Source organism: Lonchura striata, unplaced genomic scaffold (assembly GCF_046129695.1).
Source record: "Lonchura striata isolate bLonStr1 unplaced genomic scaffold, bLonStr1.mat Scaffold_186, whole genome shotgun sequence".
Classification (NCBI taxonomy): Eukaryota; Metazoa; Chordata; class Aves; order Passeriformes; family Estrildidae; genus Lonchura; species Lonchura striata.
The window spans coordinates 110,325-134,340 of record NW_027461119.1 but is presented as its reverse complement, the minus strand read 5'-3'; the positions used below and the strand labels follow the sequence as shown (position 1 = coordinate 134,340).

General features: G+C 50.3%; 1 protein-coding gene across 1 annotated transcript in view; it reads left to right on the top strand.

Annotated features, from left to right (window-relative positions):
- Positions 1-7,556: 7,556 nt before the first annotated feature.
- Positions 7,557-24,016, top strand: part of LOC144248574 (uncharacterized) — a 76,391-nt gene continuing 59,931 nt past the window's right edge. The window contains exons 1-2 of the mRNA XM_077790667.1: positions 7,557-7,633; positions 8,447-8,687. Coding sequence (XP_077646793.1) covers positions 7,557-7,633; positions 8,447-8,687 — 318 coding nt within the window. The remainder of the gene's footprint in view (positions 7,634-8,446; positions 8,688-24,016) is intronic.

Genomic DNA, 24,016 nt, shown 5'->3' with positions numbered 1-24,016 from the left:
GGAAAGCACCAAGCCCCAGGGTTTCAAAAGCTGATGAGAGGCAGCTCCCAAGAGGCCAAGGGCACTCAGACCTGTCTGTCCTGGCAGCTTTTACTTGGGAGCTATCCTTGGATGTACAGAGTTTTGGAGGAGGAATCCCAGTTTTGGCCATGGCCCATGGAGGAGAAGGAGAGTTCTCTACCATGGTGTTATAAACGAGCACAATAGGCTGTCAAATCCAATTAAAAGGATTTATTAATAGCAGAAAGCGAAAGCAAACCAGCGCGCGCTGGGCGGCAGTCGTTCCAACTACCGCGCCTAGCTCTCCGTTTCCCCCCCACTTATTGGGTTGTCTCTTCCGGGTGTGTGACGCTCTGGTGACGCTCCAGTGTCTCTTCTGCGCAGGCGCACCCTGTTGTTAGGTGGTTGTTCTCTGCCTCTTGATGGCGCCAGTGGTCTTCTTTAAGGTTGTCTCTGCGACCTGGAAATTCCCTCAAAAACAAGAAATGTTATCTCGAGGCACGTTTACATGTTTTGCCAAGTCTGTAACGGAACTATCCTTGAAACATATCTATTTGCTTAGGTGTTTGGGTGCCTAGCAGCAGCTTTTTCAAAACAGTTCTAACTCCCTAAAAAGTTCGTAACGAAGTCGACCTTGAAAGATAGTCACTGGAATGCATGAGATAGACACTGGAATGCCTGACAAGATGAGAACATGTTCAGACAAGTAAAAGCTCTAATTAAAACTCTATTCTGTGAATATGAGAGACTCTATATGAACAAAAAGGCCTTATTTTCCTAACAATATCCCCCCTTTTTATTTTAACCTCCTTTTTGTTCATTAAAGCGTTCTAATTCTCTCTTGCTTAACTCTAAATACTCTTCAGTCTCTACTTCGCTAAGTGGCTCATACTTTGGCTTTACTATCATTAAATGTGCAGCTTCTAACCTATTTTTCACTAGGGTAATAAGTTTGCTAAGAATACATGGTCCAAAAGTAAGTATTAGAATTAGTAAAATTACTGGTCCCGCAAGGGTGGATAATAGAGTGGTCAGCCAGGGAGAATATGTAAACCAGGATTCATACCAACTTTGCTGGGATTCTCTTTCTCTTTTTCGTTGTTCTATTTGTTTGCGTAACTCAGCCATCGTGTCTTTTACAATACCTGTGTGATCTACATAAGCGCAACATTCTTCTTGTAAAGCAACACATAGTCCCCCTTGCTGTAAGAACAACAAATCTAATCCCCTTCGGTTTTGGAGGACTACCTCAGAAAGGGATTTTACTGATTTAACTAGTTCACTTATGGCTTTATCTATTCTACTTAGATCTTCATCTACAGATGTGCGCAGAGCTTTCATACCTTGGGTTTGACTTACTAGGGAAGCGACCCCTGTTCCGACTCCCGCTCCTCCTATGCTGAGTAAGATTGCTACCGTTAGTGCTGTAAGTGGTTCTCTCTTAACCAAGTAGTGTTCAGGGGTTTGTTGATGTTCTAACACGTATTCTTTTGGGTGGTATACGATTCTGGGGATTATTAGAACTTGAATGCAGAAGTCTGAATTATTAAAGGCTTTTACTGATAGGCAGGGTGTAACTCCAAGTTGTTGACATACCCATTTAGTATTGACTGCTGACATAAGCCAATCAAAAGGCTTGTCTGTTCTGCTAATGCTCATTGTTGTGTTGCAGAGGTGTCGCATATCTGCAGGAACTTTTCCTACGCATCTTCCTTGCCCACTAACTTGGGACAAGGTAATGCCTGGAACATTATCTCCTTCTTTTTTCCAGAGACACTCCTTTGGATTTGTACCATTTATTTCCCTTGCTTCGGATGTAATCCCAATAGCTTCATAAAAGGGTGGATTTATCATATAGCAAAGCCAACATCCTTTAGTTAGGTTAGGATGGGTATGATTTAGAACCCCAAAAGTAGCTTGCATGATTTTCCATAAAGTTGTATACTTCTGCACTAATAACTGAGGTTCTTGATTACCTTTGTCTATAACATTATCTCTGGCTTTATTACTTTCTTTTAAGTCATTGCTTATTACTGGGTTTGGGCCTATAGGGCTAGGGTCGTGCGGCGCTACTTCTTTTTTTATTTGAATCAGATTTCCCGGATCATGTCCTTCTATCCAATGCCTAACCCCCCATGTTTTGCCTATTAACCACCCAGAATCGCTTGGTTGAGTGACATTTAGGTAAAGAAAGGTGCAGTTCCCAAGTAAGTTTTTCCCAGTCCAAGGCCACTCTCGTGGTCGTTTACATCCTACTGGTCCATGTCCTACCTTTAAATATTTGTCTAATCCCCCACCCGGAGCCCACGCTGATGCTATTGTTTCACAGCCCCAATAGGCACAGTAATAATGTTTGGGGTAATTACAGTATTGCTTCCCTGGGTTTGAAGCGGGGCACATATAGAAGCTTGTTAAGTTTAACAGTCGCCCGCATTTTAAATTCCGAGTTAAATCACAGATTCCAACTTTGAAGCTCGGTGCTCCAGGTCCCGTTATTGTTTGTAAAATATGACGGGTATCGTGATCCTCCCATCTGCTTAAGGTCCATTTAAAGGGTTCATGTGAATTAGCTGTAGCACTCTGAAGGGGAAACCATACAAACATAAAAACCCATAGGATTGAGTGATACGCACTGCAGGGGAGGATGTTACTTATCATGCTCAGTTTTACATTCCCATTTTCCCCCATTCCGTTGTCACCATTCTCATACTCATGATGATTTACGTTCTCTTTCAAGGTTTGGGAGGGCCCCTCATCCCCACTATCTACCTCTCTGTCTCGCCTGTCAACTTGGTTGCTACAAGTTACAGGGCAAGCCATCTTCCCGACAGCAGAGATATTCTTCAGGGGTGGGATCGTTCCCTCTCTCCCACTTTGATCTCCGGGAGATCCAATTTTTTGTATTCAACTGTGGAGTGTCGCACCTGAGTTTTTTAACTAATTTGCGACACTTAACCTGGACTATATCCGTGAGAAACGGACCCAGGGGCTCGTTGGAATGGTAACAGTGGAATTCAGGGTTTATTCCCTTTACGAAAACCTCCCACCACTCAGGGGATCCTTTAGTCAATTCCCGAGTGGCAACCTTGTAATTTAGTACTTCAGATGTCAATTTGCGCTGCTCCAGCCAGCAGTGTTGACATACACTTTTTGGAGCTCTCCCCTTTCTGCAGTGAGCCCACCACAATCCTTTACAGATTTTGCAGGAAAAACAGGCAAAAGGGTAACAACGACAATCTAACCAACTACACCTTACTCTAATACTATGATGTTCAGCGTGGCCCTCCCCTTCCCAAGGTCTCTGTTCTTTTTCAAGTCGGATGAACCGATAGAAGGGCTGCTGGGCTGAATCCTCTAGACGTTTACAGTATCCTGGAGGTTTTGTTTCTCCAACTAGTTGTACTTGCAGTTCCCAGTTATCTCCAACCCAAATGTCTTTAGAGCTGATAGAGCTCATGAAAATTATTTGTAAGTTCTCTTTACTGTTAGCTTTAAATCCCCCGGCTTCCCGTCAATTTTCCAGCTCGCTTCTTTGGAAGCTGTATGAAATTGAGTTGGATCCACTGGCCCCTTTATTCTGCTAGCATGAGTCCATCCCTTCTCTGCTGTACGGACTGCGGAGTCAGTGGTGATTAAAACCAGGTATGGTCCGTCCCACTTTGGGGTGATCGAATCTTCCTTCCAGCTCCGGATGAGGACCCAGTCGCCGGGTTGTACCTGGTGTAACACAAGATCTAGGGGTGGTCTTTGGGCCCACATCCCTTTTTCCCATAACTGTTTTTTATATTTCATTAAAATGGTTAAGTATTTATTAATACTTTGATCAGTAATATTAGGATTGGTTTGAACTTTTTCTAGGGAATAGGGCATCCCATATAGCATTTCAAATGGGGATAGTCCTACATCAGCTCGTGGCTGAGTTCGAACATTTAATAATGCCAACGGCAAACATTTTATCCAGGATAATTTAGTTTCTAGTGTTAATTTGGTGAGTTGTTTCTTAATTTCCCCATTCATTCTTTCTACCCTTCCCGAACTCTGTGGATGCCAGGGAGTATGTTGTTCCCATTTTGTGCCCAGAGCTTCTGCTAGCATCTGTGTTATTTTTGAAGTGAAATGGGGGCCTTTATCAGAGTCTATCGTTTCTGGGACCCCATATCTAGGTATTATTTCTTCCAGCAAGGCTTTTGTTACTGTCCGAGCTGTTTCTCTGGCAGTGGGGATTGCTTCTACGTAATGTGTTAAATGGTCCACTATAACCAGAAGATATTTTAGTCTCCCTATCTTGGGGAGCTCAGTAAAGTCTACTTGTAAATTTGAAAAGGGCCTCTTTGCCACTGGCCTCCCACCCAGGGGTAGCTTCCTTAGGTTTCTTCTGTTTACTCGTAGACAGGTTGGACAGCTTCTAGTAATCCCTTTCGCTAAGTCATGTAGGCCCACTGTCATATAATGGGTGGCAAAGTGATCCACCAGTCCTTGAGCGCCCCAGTGTGTTCTCTGGTGTAATTTACTGAGCATCCGCTGGGCTATGGCCCTAGGTAAAACCTCCCTCCCATCCTTTAACAGCCATTTCCCTGATTCCTCTTTTATTCCCAATTTTGTAAGCTTCTCCTGTTCTTCTATTGTAAATATAAGCTTATCCTGGGTAGTAGACCCAGGGTTCTTTGGGGTATCTACAAGGTCCTTCCTAATTCCCTCACTTAAGGTTAATGTCTTGATAATTGCAGCTTTCTTTGCCTCATAGTCTGCCGCATTGTTACCCCTACTCCGGTAATCCATTCCCCGTTGATGCCCTTTTAAATGGACCACTGCTATCCTAGTAGGGCCTCTCAAGGCCCTCAGGAGGGCTATTATTAGTTTCTGATGGATTAAGTCCTTTCCCTGTGAATTTACGAGGCCTCTCTCTTCCCATAATTTTCCAAAAGTGTGCACCACCCCGTATCCATATTTAGAATCTGTATAGATGGTCCCCTCTTTTCCTTTTAATAGTTCCAAGGCTCTTAGGATAGCGTATATCTCGCAGGCTTGGGCTGACCATGTTTTGTCTAGGGGTCCAGATTCGATTACTTTTAAATCAGCCCCCCCCACTATGGCATATCCTGATCTCCTTTGCCCCTCAACTACTCTGGATGATCCATCAACAAACAATTTTTCTCCAGTCTCTAATTCTTCTTCCTCCAGGTCAGGTCTAATTTTGGTTTGTTCTTCTATAGTAATTACACAGTCATGTATCAGTGATTCAGTTTCGGGCTCTCCGAAGAGGAAGGAGGCTGGATTTTGTAATGAGGTGGTTTCTAAAGTGAAATTAGGGGTTTCTAATAGAATCCCCTCATATTTTAGGAGCCTGGCGTCGGAGATCCATTTGTCTGCTTTTTGTTGCATTACACTCCGTATGTTATGTGGAGTTAATACCTTCAGAGTGGCATTAAAGGTGATCTTCCTTGCTTCTTCTACTAACTCCGCACAGCCTGCAATTATTTGTAAACAGCCCGGCCATCCCCTGCTTACAGGGTCTAAGATTTTAGACAGATATGCAATAGGTTTCTTTTTCCCCGCCCAGTCCTGGGTAAGTACTCCATAAGTTACTCCATCTGTGATATTAACAAATAAAAAGAAGGGCCTCTTTAAATCTGGGAGGCTTAGGACTGGAGCATGGACCAGAGTTTCTTTTAATTCTTGGAATTTAGATTTTTCCTCCTCTGTCCACTTGAGGTGCCCGTCTTGGGTAAGTTTTTGATACAAAAATCTTGCCTTCCCACTATAGTTCTCAATCCACTGCCTACAATATCCTGTAAGTCCTAATACCTGACGAATTTGCCGTTTACTTTGCGGTAGGGGCAGAGATAGGATTGCTTGTACTCTATCTGGATCAATTCTCTTTTCTCCCTTTTTCAAATAATGTCCCAGGTACCTAACTTCTTCTTCTACAAATTGTAGTTTTGCTTTAGAGACTTTTAATCCTTTTAGTCCCAGGAAATTCAATAGTTTAATACTTTCCTTCCGGACTTTGTCTTCTTCTTTACCTGCTATTAACAAATCATCCACATACTGAACTAGCTTTACCTCTGGGTCTGTTTTATAGTCTTGCAAAATTTGTTCCAGGGCTTGCCCGAATAAATTAGGTGATTCCGTAAAGCCTTGTGGAAGTACCGCCCACCTGAGTTGCTGTCGCCTCCCCGTGTCAGGATCTTCCCATTCAAAGGCAAAATAATCTCGACTGGATTCGTCCAGAGGGCAGGCCCAAAAGGCATCCTTCAGGTCTATTACACTATACCACTCATTTTCAGGTCCCAGTTTGCTTAAAAGAGTATAGGGATTTGCCACTACTGGGAATCGGGCCACGGTTCGCTTATTAATTTCCCTAAGGTCGTGCACCAGCCGATAGGATCCGTCTGCCTTTTTTACCGGGAGTATAGGGGTGTTAAAAGGCGACATACAAGGCTCTAGCAGTCCTTGGTTTAACAGCCTTTCAACCTCAGGTTTTAACCCTCTCCTCCCTTCTAGTGAAATTGGATACTGTTTTATTCTTACCGGGATTTCAGGATTTCTGATTTTCACTGTAAATGGGGTTATATTTAATTTGCCCACAGTCCCTGGATTATACCACACTTCGGGGTTTATTTTCTCTTCATCTTCTAAACGGAGGGAACAAAGTCTGATCTTTAATTCCTTCTCTACCACCTCAATTTGAACTCCCAATTCAACAATCAAGTCTCTCCCTAACAAATTGTAATCCGCTTCAGGAACTAATAGGAAGTCACCCAACCCCACTTTAGTTCCCGATTCCACCACCACCCCTTTAATAATTTGTACTTCAAAAGGTTCCCCCTTAGCCCCTATTACCGTGGCTGTCTGTTTTGACAAATTACAGCCCTGAGGCAGAAATTGAATAGTAGATCTTTCTGCCCCTGTATCGACCAGGAAATCTATTTCCTGGCCTTGGGGACCCACCTTCAATTTTATCAAGGGCTCTTTCTGATGTTTCTTGGTCCCCATAAAATAGAGCCCCTGACTCCCCTATTCGATTTTGAACTCTTCCTCGTCCCTTAGCCTCCTCCTGCATTCCCTCTTGAAATGTCCCTTCTTACCGCAATAATAGCATACCCTCTCTCCTACCTTTCCCTTGTCACCCCCCCCTTCCGAGTAACTCTCTTTTGTTCTTCCTCTACTCGCCTGCTTTCCCTCACTGCAGCAACCATCATTTTCACCTGTCTCTTCTGACTTTCATCCTCTCTGCGGACATAAACCTTCTGCGCCTCTCGCAATAATTCTGCTAAATCCCTGTCCTGCCAATCATCCATTTTCTGTATCTTCCTCCTGATATCATCCCAAGATTTAGAGACAAACTGGACTTTGAGAATTGCCTGTCCCATTGGGTTATTCGGGTCTAATCCCGAGTACAGCTGGAAACTTTTCCTTAACCTCTCTAACCATTCAGTGGGGGTTTCATCCTTCTTTTGTCGGTCGTTAAATGCTTTATTTATATTCTGGCCCCTAGGAACGGACTCTCTTATGCCATCAATTAATATGGTCCGAAAGTCCCGCATGTTAGCTCTATGGGCCTCATCCTGGTTATTCCAATTAGGATTCTGGAGAGGCCATTTGGTGTCGGCTGGCTGCTGGGCATGCGCGGGTAGGGCATCCCAGGCTCGCATTCCAGCAACTCTTATCATGTTCTTTTCCTCGGCCGTGAATAAAATGTTAAGTATAGCTTGTAATTCCTCCCAGGTGTATATATTAGGACCTAGAAATTGATCCACCCGCTCTGCCACGCCCAAGGGGTCTTCTAGCAAATTTCCCATCTCCTTCTTAAAGTCTCTAACATCCCCCGAACTTAAAGGCACCGAAATAAATCCAATCCCCGGCTGTGGTCCCCCCATCGGCATTTCCCTTAAGGGAAATAGTTTGCCCTGCGTCTTACTTCGGGTAAGAGGACCACGCGAGCCTGAGGGTTGATCAGAGTCTGAGTCTGATTCTTCCTCATCCGATTGTGGAGGAGGAGGGGGTGCATTTGGTGCAGGGGGAATGTAGGGCGGGGGTGCAATGATTACTTCTTCCGCTCGCCCCTTCTTTTTCTTTCCCCCTGAAGCCTCCGAGAGTTTAAACACGAGCACCTCCGGCTTTTCTATCCAGACTTGGGCATAGGCACTCTCCTCAAGGTTAGAAGGTTGTTTAGCGTGTACCCAACCATTCAACAGTTGCTTTACCCAGTCCTCTGAGGACCCAAAGATGGGCCAAAACACTCCTTTAGAAATCTCTTGTCGTCCCCTTACTTCTATGCAATAGTGTATCATCTTTGCCTTATCCTTCCCAGGTGCCCCTGGAAAGTGCTCCCAATTTGTTAGCATAAACCCTAAGGGACTCTCCTTAGGAATTGGGGGAAGTTTTACCCCCGCCGGGGAGGGGGATTTATCCTTGCTTATCCCCTGCCCCATGTCCTCCGGAGTACCTTCAGTCACTCACGACAGCACAATCGCTTCCCCTGGTTCGTGGCCCAGGCCCTCGCGGGCTCTGGAAAACGCACTACTGAGGGTCCACACTCGCTTGGAGAATCCGGCTGCCAGTCCTCCTCTCACACACACACACACTCGCCGTACTCCGGGATCCCGAACCCCGCCCGAACGGATCCCCTTTATACTCACGCGTCCTGCGCCTTCGTCCGGACTTTTGTGCACAAAAATTACGGGGTACCCTGGGCCCGCTTCCCTTTCTTTGCTTTCGCTCTCTAGGCTTTTAGGTTCGTCGGTCGGGATGAGGGTAAAAACCCCGGTCTGAGTCCGCTCAAGGGAGCGGAATCGTGGCGCCCCTCTCAGAGAGAGGTTCCCCAGATCCCGATCTGAGTCACGGCACCAAATTGTTATAAACGAGCACAATAGGCTGTCAAATCCAATTAAAAGGATTTATTAATAGCAGAAAGCGAAAGCAAACCAGCGCGCGCTGGGCGGCAGTCGTTCCAACTACCGCGCCTAGCTCTCCGTTTCCCCCCCACTTATTGGGTTGTCTCTTCCGGGTGTGTGACGCTCTGGTGACGCTCCAGTGTCTCTTCTGCGCAGGCGCACCCTGTTGTTAGGTGGTTGTTCTCTGCCTCTTGATGGCGCCAGTGGTCTTCTTTAAGGTTGTCTCTGCGACCTGGAAATTCCCTCAAAAACAAGAAATGTTATCTCGAGGCACGTTTACATGTTTTGCCAAGTCTGTAACGGAACTATCCTTGAAACATATCTATTTGCTTAGGTGTTTGGGTGCCTAGCAGCAGCTTTTTCAAAACAGTTCTAACTCCCTAAAAAGTTCGTAACGAAGTCGACCTTGAAAGATAGTCACTGGAATGCATGAGATAGACACTGAAATGCCTGACAAGATGAGAACATGTTCAGACAAGTAAAAGCTCTAATTAAAACTCTATTCTGTGAATATGAGAGACTCTATATGAACAAAAAGGCCTTATTTTCCTAACAATGGGAAGGAAAGCCCAGAGCCCCAGTGCTTCAGGGCAGGTGAGAAGCAGCCCTCGACATGCCAAGGTGGTCAGGTAGTCCCCAGGAGGCCCAGCCAGCCAGACCTGGTCCGTGTTCCCTTGGTTTGGTGGTGATGCCTTGAGAGGCTGCCTAGAACAGAGCTAGGCAGTGTTAAAGGAATAAAGCAGGTATTTATTAAAAGGCCTTCAAGGGATGCACCCTGGGCAGTACAAGAGCCTGGCCCTGGCTCCATCCTAGATGGAGCCCAGGTCAGGAGTTTTAACTGGGGCAAAGAGGGGGATTTGGTCTGGCAGGATGTGTAAAACAATCTCCTGTAATATCTACTTGTTCTCACACAGAGCATTTGGCTGCAGGGACACATTCCCATCGCTCCTGCCCAGGTTTCAGGATTCAAACACTGCTGTCCTTCCCAGGAGCTGTTCCTTCAGCTGCCTTGGGAGGCCTTTTGGCCTCTGGACCCACACTCTGGCTCCATTATTAGCACTGCTGGATCCAAACCCTTTATCTCCACCAACAGCAGTGATTTGAAGTGGATCTCCTTTTTTCCAAATTGTTTTAAACACTGACAATGTCAGTAATTGTGCTACCCTGACTTGGGTTTGAATAATCCAATCTTGTTCACTATTGTTTAACTAAATTACTTTAATTTTCCCTTGATAATCAGTTCCTCCTCCCATGACATGAGCACTTTGCAAGGCCAAGCTCCAGTGAGCAGTTACCAAACCAAAGTGTCCTGGAGGAATCTGGATTCCTGTTCCTCTATTGTTAACTCTCCTTTGCTTCTGATTTATCCTGACTAATTCCAGTGCATGAAGGTCCAGCCCTGCAGCCTCTGGGCTGGCCCTGCCAGGGCCATCATACCCAGAACAATTTCCCAGGCAGTCCCAGTCTCACTGCCCAGGGCTGTATTTGCACATTGGGAGCAGCCGTGCACAGCCAGGGGGTTTCCATTTCCCAGGGGCCATTGTTAAGGGCATGGAGCACATCTGGGAGATGGGTTCTCCATGGGGACAGGTTCCCATCTCTTCATTCTTTAACTGCTCTTTGAACAATCCCTCCTCCACCTCCTCCTCCTCATCCTCCTCCTCATCCTCCTCATCTTCCTACTTCTCATCCCCATCCTTGTCCTCATCCTCGTCCTCGTCCTCGTCCTCATCCTCCTCCTCCTCCTCCTCCCCTCCTCCTCCTCCTCCTACTGGTCTTCCTCGTCCTCCTTGTCCTGTTCCTCCTCCTCGTCCTCCTCCTCCATTTACTTGTCCTCCTACTCCTCCTCCTCCTCCTCTTCCTCGTCCTCCTTGTCCTCCTTGTCATCCTAGTCCTCCCCCTCCTTCTCCTCCTCCTTGTCCTGATCATCCTCATCCTCCTTCTCCTCATCATCCTCCTCCACATCCTCATTCTCATCCTCTTCCTCCTCCTATTCCTCCTCCTCGACTTCCTCATCCTCCTCCTCCTTGTCCTCCTTGTCCTCCTTGTCCTCCTTGTCCTCCTTGTCCTCCTTGTGCTCCTTGTCCTCCTTGTCCTCCTGGTCCTCCTCCTCCTTGTCTTTTTCTTCATCCTCGTCATCCTCCTCCTTCTTATCCTCCTCATCCTTATCCTCCTCCTCATCGTCCTCCTCCTCATCCTCATTCTCCTCCTCCTCCTCATCTTCCTCTTCCTCCTCCTCCTCCTCCGCATCCTGCTCGTCCTCATCTTCCTCGTCCTTTTCCTCCTGGTCCTCCTCATCTTTGTCCTCCTCCTCCTTTTCTTTATTCTCCTCCTTGTCCTCCTCCTCCCCCTGTTCATTTTCCTTCTCCTCCTCATCCTCCTTCTCCTCGTCCTTGTGCTCATCCTCTTCCTTCTTCTCCTCCTCCTCCTCATTCTTCTCCTCATCATAATCATCCTCCTTGTCCTCGTTCTCTCTCTTCCTCCTCCTATTCCTCCTCCTCATCTTCCACCTCCTCTTCGTCCTCCTTGTCTCATCCTCCTCTTCCTCCTCCTCCTCCTCCTCTGAGTGTGGTTCTCAGGATTCAATGACTCTAGGATTCCAGGAACCTGGAACTCTGGGATTCCATGGCTCTGTGACCCCATGGATGGATTGAGAACTGTCTCCAAGGCCACAAGGGAATGTTGGTGCCAGCAGGAGTGGCTGCAGTGCAGGGGCACCAACAGCTGAGAGGTGACTGCAGCTGCTGCTGCTGCTGCTGCTGCTGCTGCTGCTGCTGCTGCTTGTGGGGGTGCTGCTGGCTGGGGCAGGGCCCTGGTGTGGCTGAGCGTTGCCATCTCAGCCTGTGAGCTCCTGGGAGCTCAGGACAGGGCCAGGACTGACCCAGGTTGGCACTGCACTTGAGGATGGACACAGGGAACAGAAAGTGCCCATGGAGTGGTTCTGTGCAGGTCTGTGGGAAGGAGGAAGGAGGGAGGATTAATCCCCTTCCCAAGTCTGCCAAGGGAAAGGCTTTGGGAGGGAAAGGAAGCCTTGACCTGCACGAAGCCCTTCAAGGGCCCAGTTGCCCACGCTGAGCAGGATTTCATTGGGCTTTCACTCATGACAGTGGAAGGGTCAGAAGTGGTGGGAGCAGCTGGAAAGCAGGGCCGTGTATTCCCTCCCCCCAGCCCGTTTGGGAACATCTGGGAAAGGTCTCCATTGTCTGCCTGCAGCCAGCTTGGGGGGCCCTTCCTCTCCTCTTCCTGCTTGGGGGACTGGGCTTGGTTTCTTCTGCTATCTGCAATGCTGAGCTTCTCTCTCCTCAAACCTGGCTGCTCAGATTTGTGTCCCTGTGTCTCACACCTTCCTCCTCTTCCTCCTCACCACGTGCTCATGGAGCCTCTTTGGGCAGCTGGACTGGAACTGGCAGCAGCAGGCGAGCCCTGAGGAGCACCTCTGGCCTCCAGCCTTTCTGCAGGGCTGGCCAGAGCCTTCCTGCCAGGGGTGAGCCTCTTTCCTGTCTCCTCCCGAGGCAATATAGTCTGGATCTTGGCTCTGTCCTCCTTTCTTTCTCTTTCAGGGAAGGATCAGCCATGCCTGAAGGAATCTTCCATAGGTACCTGGTGCTGATGGCCATTGTCAGAATCAACCAGCCCTCTGGAAAGAATGGGATTTCTCCTGAGGATGACAAAGGAATTGTCCAGAGGATGAAGGAGCGGGAAGTGATCCCTCAGAAGCACCAGCTGCACTTGGAGGAGGAAACTGCAGACTTGGAAGCCAGACAGGAGTGTCTGGCATGGCCTCTGTGGGAACTGGAAGAAAGATCAAATGGCACACATGGACGGTGGTTTGCTTGGCTGTCCCTGCCACATTCATGATCTGGAGGCAGCGTAGGAATGGAGCCAGAGGGGAGCACAGAGAAGAAGATATTGACCTGGGGCTCCTGGGGAAAGCCTGGAAAGGAGTGGCCTTCCTGACAAAGCCCTTGTACTGCTCAGGGCCATTTGCATCTCCATGGGCAGAACTGGAGGATATCTTCCAGCATTTGTGGATAGATTTGTTGAATTTCCTCTTAAATTACTTTATTCCTGTAAGAAAATCTTGCTGCTTGAAATTCTTTAAGTTCCTTAGGTTAAGAATATCCTTATTTCTGTATATTGATTGTTAAATATTCTGTATTGATTGCTATAATCTTTGTATTGATTGTTAGAAATACTCTTTCTATTGATTGTTAGAAATACTCTCTGTATTGATTGTTAGATATACCCTATATTGTTAGAAATACTCTGTACTGATTGTTAGAAATACTCTCTTTTGATTGCTATCATCTCTGTATTGGCTGTTATACTCTGTATTGATTGTTAGAAATAGTTTCTGTATTGATATTAGAAATACTCTCTGTATTCATTGTTATAAATACTAGGCTTCCATTAATAAGATAGATTTAAGCAAAGGAATAAACTTTTCAGAATTGTTTGTTTGCAACCAGATGACTTCCTGTTATCTTTAGCCTCTGGCATTCTCCTTGCACCCTGTGCTCCCCTTACAGGCTGAAATGCAAACACCACAGAAACAGAGACCCTGTGTGCAAAGCACAGCCAGGGGTGTGTGCTCCTCTGAAGGGACAGACATTTAGGGGAGGATGTTTCAGAAGGAGGCTGTGGACATTGTGGCTGGAAAGCAGGGAAGGAACAGTTTGGCAGGAGCTTTCCTTCAGCAGGAGGGGAGCACACAGAGGAGTTTGTGTCAAGTGGAGTCTGACACTGCCATCCAGTGCTGGCAAGAAGGGTGGAGCAGAGAAGCTGAGAAAAGGGCCTCAGCGTGTTTAGTGATGATGTCTGGACTTCAGTGATGGGGACAAAACCTTTCTAAACTGAACATTGAATCTCAAACCCATAGCATTTTGGGAAGGAATGCTACTTTCTTCACGGTATCAATGTATTTTCCTACCCATTTCAGGTAAGAAAGGATTTCACTCCTTGTCTGCATTAGTGGATGTTGGAATTCCTAGTGCTCCCTTCAGACTTCCAGGGATTGGAAGGTGCACTGCGGGCTGTGAGGAAACACTTCCCAGGCATGGCCGAGGTTGTACATCTGTTCAAACAAAGGGGAACTGGAGAGGGTTCTTTCAAAGTGTGACTCCTCCCTATTCCATCAGCAATAGTCTCACAGGATTTATGGGTCAGGAACATGTACAACACATGGCAGGGAAGCTGGGCAAGCAGTGAGTGCTGTACCAGCAGGGCCAGAACGGTGCAAGAGCCAGCGCCAAACAGGCTGAGGCACCCAGGCCAACCCCATCTTTCCAGGGCTCTGGGCTGAACACACAGCTTCAATAACGTCAGGTGCGCTCCCCACAGAGCCTTCTGCAGAGCTCTGGGTTAGGACTGACAGCTTTCCTCTTTATTTCATACTAGAAAGGGAAATTTTTCTCTCATTTTGCCCATCTTACCTATGCAGATGTGATGGGAGGCCATCTCTCTGTTTGTGTAGGTGTTGTACCTGAGAAAGACAGTCTGTAGTGTCAGATGGATATCTGAGGGCTGACACATAAGCAGTAAGTGTGAGCTGTCAATTTAAATCATGATCAGGAATGTAGTATGTTCCAATCCTTAACATTAAAATTCAGTGCCACCTGTGGCTCCAGTGGGATGTAGATCAGGCATGTGTCTTTACCAAAAATGTAATGGTTATTATAATACTTTTCAATTGGGATTGGGTCCAAAAGCAGGAGGGTCTTGGTGCGAAATTAGTATTCAGCCTAATCATTGCAACTAATTAATGAGTTTTATTGAATAAATGCACATGTACAAATGTGCCAGCAGTTAGTCTCTGTGATGAGTAGGTTTGAGGCATTTTTTCATTTAGTCTGTAGTGTGAACTTCAGTGTCTGCAGACTTACATATTTAATTTCTCTCTTGGTCACCACTTGATGATTATCATCACTAGAATTAAATTCCTAGTGTAGTGAGGAGGTGGGAAATAGATAAGAAAGTCTGTTGGGTTTGCATGGCCAGGTTTTGGTAGATGAAGTAATGGTTTCTGTTAGACGCTGTTGGAAGCTCCCCCATGTGCACAGAGCAAATGCCAGCCGGCTCCAGGAGCCCCAGGCTCAGAGCCAGTCAGAAAGCCAACCAAGTGAGAGCAGAGGGAGGGCACCTTCCAGTCTCTCTTGGGCATGGCCACAAAACAGCCCCTGCTGCTTCTTCCTCTGCCTGTGTTTGGGGTGTGCTGGTGGCAGAGCCAGCCAGGTTGTGCTCTGCCTTCCACAGCCGGTTGGGAGTGGGCATGAAAAGCGCTGCGTGCACAGCGGAGAGTCCTGGAAGGTGCTGACAAGAGCATCCTGCGGGAGCAGGGCTCTGGGCTCTGGCCAGGAACAGCCTAGTTTTGCTGCCGTGACCACAGGCTGGAGTTGAGGCAGGTGAAGAGGCAGTGGGCAGCTTGTGTTTGTAGAGGGCCTGGGGCTGTACCTCTGAACCTCCACCTGGAAACACACTTGGGGGAATAGGAGCTACAGCTGGAGTGCCTGTCCTGAAAGGACATGAAGGCCTTCAGCCTTGCCAGCATTTTTTAAGGGTGTGTTGGTGTTGGCCAGAAAAGCTGCACATTTGGGGAAATGCCTTTGGAGAACAGGGGCTTGCTTCTCAAGGAAAGTGCTTCCCAGGGAGCTCCCAGTGAGGCAGGTGCGAGTGTCCCCCTTTGGCTCTCTGTGCTCCTTTCAGTCCTTGAGGCCCGCTGCACTTGGCAGAGGGGCAGGGCAAGGGAGAAGCCTGTGAAGAGCTGGTTTGGCATTCACCTGGACCTGCAGGAACCAACCAAAGCACCTGCAGCAGCGTGTGTTCCCCCCCTTTGGACAGAGGGGTGAGCAGAACCATCTCTGTCCATCTGTGAGCCCCAAAGCTCTCTGTGGGACCTGTGAATTAACAGCCCTTTACGCACACACTTTTCACATCTTCCCTGTCTGCTGTGTTTGAACTCTTGGCAAGATGCATTTGCCTCCTGCTTGCTGGGAGCTGCTGTGGCCCAGGGCCAGCACAGAGCTGGGCTGGGTGGGCCAGGCAGAGTGGTGGAGAGTCTTGGCTGATCTTGGTGTGTGCCTGGCCTTAGCAAAGGCTTGGAAGGTTTGCCTCCCAAGTGTCCTGCTCACTGGCTCTCCCTGTGCATCTTGGAGAGCACAAGGGAGGCATTTCTGGCAGCTGGGCATCAGCAGGCCTTCCAATGGGGGCGTGTTGTGGAGCGAGCCCAGCTGAGGTACCCTGAGAGGAGCCCAGGGCTCCTTGCTCCTCTCTGCTGGCCCGTGAGCGTCTGTCTGCTCTCGGGATGGCCCTGGCTGTGTCAGGGCTGCTGTGTGGACACGAGACAGCCGGTCCTGTCCCGCTGGGTCCCAGCAGTGCCTGGCAGCCGTCCTGCATCCACGTCAGGATTCTGGCCAAGAGAGGCCCTGGGAGCTGAGGCAGCTGATTTGAAGCTTTTGCAGGTGCCAACAGGTCAAGGCCAACAGTGTTCCCTCAGGATACAGCATTCCTGAGGGGCTTCGCCAGAGCTGCCTGATGCCACCCACTCCTTGTGGTAGCAGTTGCTTTCCTGTGGAAGGTTCTACCTTCCCCAAGAGCACAGAGGGAGCTGGAGAAAGAGCTTGCCAGGCTGCTCTCCATCCTTTACCAGGAGCCCTGGGTGAGCGGAGTAGTCCCAGCTGAGCGCAGATGTGCCAATGGAAGAGCCATGCCAATGGAAGGCTCGGTGGGAAGGATGATCCAGGATCCATAGGCCTGGCAGCCTGAGCCTGCTGCCGGGGAAGGCCTTGGAGCAGATCCTCCTGAGTGCCATCCCACGGCACGTGCAGGGAACCAGGGCATCTGTGGGAAGGTGGGAAAGGGACAGGGACAAGGACAGGGACAGGGACAGGGACAGGGACAGGGACAGGGACAGGGACAGCTGGGGGTCCTGGCGGGATGTTGAGGGCTTCTGTGCGGTGTTTGCAGGGTGTTGGTGTTGGAGGTGTGTTGGGGAAGGAGTTGTCTGGGAGGTGAGAGGTCTAGGTTGGAATTTGGGTCCATTTGAAGGCAGCATCTGTGGTTTGGCACAGCTTTGCTAATGGGGTGCAGAAAGAATATCTGTGACTGTTTCTGTTCATGGTCCTGATTCTGCTGCAGGGAACAAGAGGGGAGAGCTGTACTCTATTGGCCACTTAGATCTCTACACCGGGGCAGGGGTAACCATTTTGCCATCTACTCATTGTTGCCAGCAGTTGCTCCAGGTGTTCCTGCCAACAGCCCCTGCAGGCAGGAGCACAGCCCCCAGTGCCCCTGGGCTTTGGCTCCCTCTGGCACAGAAGCCCCCGGGGGCACAGGTCTCTGGGGCAGGAGACGGCACCAGCCCTGCCAGGGCTCGGGGGGTGGCAGGTCTGCTTGGGCAGGGACTGCCTCACCTGCTGGTGCCAGCGCTCCCCGGGCCCCAGGGCTCAGAGCAGCATTCTTGCCCTGGCCCACAGTTCCTTGTCCGTGTCACACTCGCGGGTTTGGGATGGCCACGAGCCAGGACGTGTCCTGAGGAGTCTGTGCCAGCTTCTGTGGAAGGCCCTGTGCCCTTCCCAGCGTGGCTGCGTCGGCAGCCCTGGGGGCTCCTTCTGCTGCCCTGAGCCCGCAGAGCAGGGCAGCATTTGCTGATGGTCTGAGCCGTTCCTAAAGATCCTGTTGGGCTGTCTCAGACACTTGAGACCAGGGATTCCTTCCAACCTGGACCACTTTGGGTGGGCAGGGTGTGGCCCCAGGGCAGGTGGCAGTGTTTCCAAGGGCCCTTTGTGACACATGCGGCATGGAATGGAGCTGGGTTTCCAAGGGCCCTTGCTGACATGGTGCAGCATGGAATGGAGCTGGGTGTCCAAGGGCCCTTTGTGACACGTGCTGACATAGGAGCTGGAAGTGGCAAGAGCATGCCACAGTGCTCGGAGCAGGCAAAGGGACAGGACGGGACAGAGCGGTGCTCTGAGGAGCCCCCGCACAGCGCGCTCGTTCCTGCCCTACGCGGAGCTTTTCTGAGACATTGTTCCTGCAGCTGACCTCGAGGCCAGACCACAGGACTCGTTGACCTGTGGCCTTCTGAGGCTTCAATTCTGCAGGTGCCCTCGAGGGCAGAGCATGGAACTTGATACCCCAGAGTTTTCCAAGTTATCTCTCCTGAGGGTAGCCAGAAATCCGGTCAGTGACATGGGGCAGGGAGCCCTGAGAGTGCCCAAGCTGACCTGGATGGAGGAGGAAGAAGGCAGCCCTGGAGCTGCCTCAGCCACAAGAGACTGAAGAGGTGGTGCTGTTCCATCCAGCACAGGAGGGTGAGTGGCAGAGCCAGGCCGCAGGGCTGGTGCCTTCAGCCAGCATGGCCCCATCCCACCCCACCCCATCCCATCCCATCCCATCCCATCCCATCCCATCCCATCCCATCCCATCCCATCCCATCCCATCCCATCCCCTGGGGCCGTGCCCATGGACAGGATGGAATAGGGGCCGGGCAGACACCCCACAGCCGTGCTCCATGCCCTGGGCCGTTGCGGGGCTGTCCTGCCTGGGCAGCGCAGGGCTGGGCTGTGTTCTCCGGCCTCTCCCGCAGCCCCTCAGCTCGGGCTGTGCTCGCTCTTTGCCAGGTGCAGCCGTGCAGTGCACACAAGAGCAGGAACGCACCCGTGGCCGCTTCCGCAGAACAGCGCAGGTACCTGCAGCCATCCCCACCTGGGCTGGGCCTGCTGGCACCGCTCAGCCCAGCAGCACGCCTGCAGCACTCCGTGGCTTCTTGCCCTTCTCCTACAGCTCATTTGCAAATTCATCAAGAGAATTCGGCAGGAAGAGAGCAGCGCCATGGGCCCTGGGCTCAGAGCCTACTCAGAGCTCCTGGGACATGAGACCAGTGCCACCCTGCTGGATTTGCTTGTGCAGAGGGGTGTTTCCAGAGCAGAGCAAGTAGGCAGCTGTGGCCAGGCTTCAATTCCCCCATGAGTCACATGGCTTCCCAAGCCACAGTGCTGGGCCCTGTGAGCCTTTGAGGCCATCACATTGTGGTGGGAAGGGAAGCACTTCTCTGGGGACCCTGGGAACACTGCTCCCTCTGGCAGCTTTCCAAGTCTCCCTGTCCCTTCTCCAGGTGCCTGCCATGGTCAGGTACATCCACCAGTGGCTCATGGCCAATGATTCTGCAGAGCACAGGCTGGACAACGCCCTGCTGTATCTCACAGAAGCGCAGCCAAATGACGCAGTAATGACACTCCTGCGTGTGGCCCCATCCTGTGACAGGTACGGGGCCCACCTGCCCAGAGGGCTCAGGGCTCACCCCAACCCATCGCCCTGCACAGCCTGTGCCAGGTGTCTGACCCACAGAGAGTCCCAGGGCCCTCTGGCTGCTCCCTCTGCCAGCCCTGGCACGTCAGCCCCAAGCCTGCTGCCATTCTCCCTTGCTGCCCCACAGGGGCCTGTCCCCACAGGGCTGGGCTGCCTGGCTGCGGCTGGAGAGGGGCAGTGAGCAAAGGCAGAGCCGTTGGTCAACCCGGGCCCCTAGAGATGCCCAGGCCATGGATATTGAAAGATGAAAGAAATGATGGGGAAAAAACATAGATTCCATGAAAATTAAAATCTAAAAGTGAGGGTCATACATTAGAGGGGAATCTTTGGTATCAGGAATATCAGGAAGTCTGTACCGCTTAAGTGCCTCATCCAGTGTGGGACGACAGAAGGGAAATTAGGGTAAAAAGGAGGCTGCATCCTCCAAAAATTGGAAAGACCTCAAGGGAATGCCCCATGGCCTCTCCCTTTATTTGAATAAAATAAAAGGATCCTCTGTCTCTGTTTAGGACATAAACCTGTGGCAGGCAGCTCTCTGGCCACAGAGAGAAACAACTTTCCCAGGCATTGTCCTGGGGGCAGGCTGTGAGAAGATCAGAAAAAAGAATGAGAAACAATTCTTATCTTCACTTGCTGCACCTGCTGTTGTGAACATGTGGAATGGGTTATGGAGATTTGTTTACCAAAGGGTGTTTTTTTAATTAGCCAATGGTGGTGGTGTTTGGATTGGTGGACCAATTAGGTCCAGGTGTATTATAACTGTATAAAAAAGCAATGGGTTTCTTAATAATGATATATAATATAATGAAGAGGTTGATCAGCCTTCTGTGAATCCTGGGGTCAATACTAATTATTACCCAGCTGGGGGCCTGTGACAATGACATAAACCTCTGGTGTTTGTGGATTAATTTTCCTGACAAGTTCTTCCCAAACTGTTCCAACGGGGATCACTCTTCCACAGAGCGCAGTCCTTCAAGGACAGCCTGCTCCAGCTCGGGTCCTCCCAGGATCACACATCCAACCAGGAAACCTCCTCTGGGGTGGGCTCCTCTCTCCACAGGTCTGCAGGTCCCTGCCAGCAATCTGTTCCAGCACAGGCCTCCCACGGGCTCACAGCCTCCTCTCAGGCATCCTCCTGCTGGGGCATGTGCTCCTGCAGGGCTGCAGGGCAATCTCAGCATCCCCGTGCCCTCCCTGTGCTCAGGGCTCAGCTGCCTCCCCAGGGCTGCCCCAGGGCTGCAGGGCAATCTCAGCATCCCCGTGCCTGGAGCACCTCCTGCCCCTCCTGCAGGGACCTGGCTGTCTGCAGGGCTGCTCCTCTCACACATCCTCGCTCCTTTCTGGACACAATTCCTTTGCTGCACTTGCTTTTCCCTTCTTCAGTGAGTTTACATATTCACAGCAGTAACAGAGGCATCAGCACATCCCTGACAGGCCCGGCCCAGGCCAGTGGGCCTCTCCTGGAGCCGGCTGGCATTTGCTCTGTGGGCATGGGGGAGCTTCCAACAGCTTCTTACAGAAACCATTACTTCACCTACCAAAACCTGGCCATGCAAACCCAACAGACTTTCTTATCTATTTCCCACCTCCTCACTACACTAGGAATTTAATTCTAGTGATGATAATCATCAAGTGGTGACCAAGAGAGAAATTAAATATGTAAGTCTGCAGGCACTGAAGTTCACACTACAGACTAAATGAAAAAATGCCTCAAACCTACTCATCACAGAGACTAGCTGCTGGCACATTTGTGCATGTGCATTTATTCAATAAAATTCATAATTAGTTGTAATGATTAGGCTGGATACTAATTTCGCACCAAGACCCTCCTGCTTTTGGACCAATCCCAATTGAAAAGTATTATAATAACCATTACATTTTTGGTAAAGACACATGCCTGATCCACATCCCACTGGAGCCACAGGTGGCACTGAATTTTAATGTTAAGAAGGACTGGAATATACTACATTCCTTATCATGATTTAAATTGACAGCTCACCCTTACTGCTTATGTGACAGCCCTCAGGTATCCAGCTGACACTACAGACTGTCTTTCTCAGGTTCAACACCTACACAAACAGAGAAATGGCCTCCCATCACATCTGCATAGATTAGATGGGCAAAACAGAGAAAAGTTTCCCTTTCTGATATGAAATAAAGAGGAAAGCTGTCAGTCCTAACCCAGAGCTCTGCAAAAGGCTCTGTGGGGAAGCACCTGACGTTATTGAAGCTGTGTGTTCAGCCCAGAGCCCTGGAAAGATGGGATTGGCCTGGCTGCCTCAGCCTGTTTGGCTCTGGCTCTTGCACCGTTGTGGCCGTGGTGGTACAGCACTCACTGCTTGCCCAGCTTCCCTGCCATGTGTTGTACATGTTCCTGACCCATAAATCCTGTGAGACTATTGCTGATGGAATAGGGAGGAGTCACACTTTGAAAGAATCCTCTTCAGTTCCCCTTTGTTTGCACAGAGGTAATTCAACAAATCTATCCACAAATGCTGGAAGATATCCTCCAGTTCTGCCCATGGAGATGCAAATGGCCCTGAGCAGCACAAGGGCTTTGTCAGGAAGGCCAATCCTTTCCAGGCTTTCCCCAGAAGCCCCAGGTCAGTCTTTTATTCTCTGTGCTCCCCTCTGGCTCCATTCCTACGCTGCCTCCAGATCATGAATGTGGCAGGGACAGCCAAGCAAACCACCGTCCATGTGTGCCATTTGATCTTTCCTCCAGTTCCCACAGAGGCCATGACAGACACTCCTGACTGGCTTCCAGGTCTGCAATTTCCTCCTCCAAGTGCAGCTGGTGCTGCCAAAAGATTACCTCCTGCTCCTTCATCCTCTGGACAATTCCTTTGTCATCCTCAGGAGAAATCCCATTCTTTCCAGAGGGCTGGTTGATTCTGACAATGGCCATCAACACCAGGTACCTACGGGAGATTCCTTCAGCCATGGCTGATCCTTCCCTGAAAGAGAAAGAAAGGAGGACAGAGCCAAGATCCAGACTATATTGCCTCGGGAGGAGACAGGAAAGAGGCTCACCCCTGGCAGGAAGGCTCTGGCCAGCCCTGCAGAAAGGCTGGAGGCCAGAGGTGCTCCTCAGGGCTCACCTGCTGCTGCCAGTTCCAGTCCAGCTGCCCAAAGAGGCTCCATGAGCACGTGGTGAGGAGGAAGAGGAGGAAGGTGCAAGACACAGGGACACAATCCTGAGCATCTGGGTTTGAGGAGAGAGAAGCTCAGCATTGCAGATGGCAGAAGAAACCAAGCCCAGTCCCCCAAGCAGGAGGAGGAGAGGAAGGGCCCCCCAAGCTGGCTGCAGGCAGACAATGGAGACCTTTCCCAGATGTTCCCAAATGGGCTGGGGGGAGGGAATACACGGCCCTGCTTTCCAGCTGCTCCCACCACTTCTGACCCTGCCACTGCCTTGAGACAAAGCCTGATTAAATCCTGCTCAGCATGGGCAACTGGGCCCTTGAAGGACTTAGTGTCAGGTCCAGGCTTGCTTTCCCTCCCAAAGCCTTCCCTTGGCAGCCTTGGCAGGGGATTAATCCTCCCTCCCTCATCCTTCCCACAGAGCTGCTCGGAACCACTCCATGGGCACTTTCCATTCTCTGTGTCCGTCCTCAAGTGCAGTGCCAACCTGGGTCAGTCCTGGCCCTGTCCTGAGCTCCCAGGAGCTCACAGGCTGAGATGGCAATGCTCAGCCACACCAGGGCCCTGCCCCTGCCAACAGCACCCCCACAAGCAGCAGCAGCAGCAGCAGCAGCAGCAGCAGCAGCAGCTGCAGTCGCCTCTCAGCTGTTGTTGCCCCTGCACTGCAGCCCCTCCCGCTGGCACCAACGTTCCCTCGTGGCCTTGGAGACAGTTCTGAATTCATCCATGGGGTCACAGAGCCATGGAACCCCAGAGTTCCAGGTTCCTGGAATCCTAGACTAATTGAATACTGAGAACCACATTCAGAGGAGGAGGAGGACAAGGATGAGGCGGACAAGGAAGTGGAGGAGGAGGCGGAGGAGGATCAAGAGGAGGTGGAAGATGAGGAGGAGGAATAGGAGGAAGAAGAGAGAACGAGAACAAGGAGGATGATGAGGAGAATGATGAGGAGTAGGAGAACGAGGAGGAGGAGGAGAAGGAGGAGGAAGAGGAGGACAAGGAGGACGAGGAGGAGGAGGATGAGGATGAGAAAAAGGATGCAGATGAGGAGGACAAAGGAGGATGAGGAGAAGGAAGATGAACAGGAGGAGGAGGAGGACAAGGAGGAGAATAAAAAAAGGAGGAGGACCAGGATGAGAAGGACAAGGAGGATGAGGACGAGCAAGATGGGGAGGACCAGGAGGAGGAGGAGGAAGATGAGGAGGAGGAGAAGGAGGAAAATGAGGATGAGGAGGAGGACGATGAGGAGGAGGAGGATAAGGATGAGCAGGACAAGGAGGAGGAGGAGGAGGGGGAGGATTAGGATGACAAGGAGGACAAGGAGGATGAGGACGAGGAGGAGGAGGAGGAAGAGGAGGAGGACGAGGAGGACGAGGATGAGGATGAGGATGAGGATGAGGACGAGGAGGATAAGGAAGACCAGTAGGAGGAGGAGGAAGAGGAGGAGGAGGAGAAGGAGAAGGAGGAGGAGGAGGACGAGGCGGAGGAGGTGGAGAAGGGGTTGTTCAAAGAGCAGTTAAAGAATGAGACCTGAGAACCTGTCCCCATGGAGAACCCATCTCCCAGATGTGCTCCATGCCCTTAACAATGGCCCCTGGGGAAATGGAAACCCCCTGACTGTGCACGGCTGCTCCCAGTGTGCAAATACAGCCCTGGGCAGTGAGACTGGG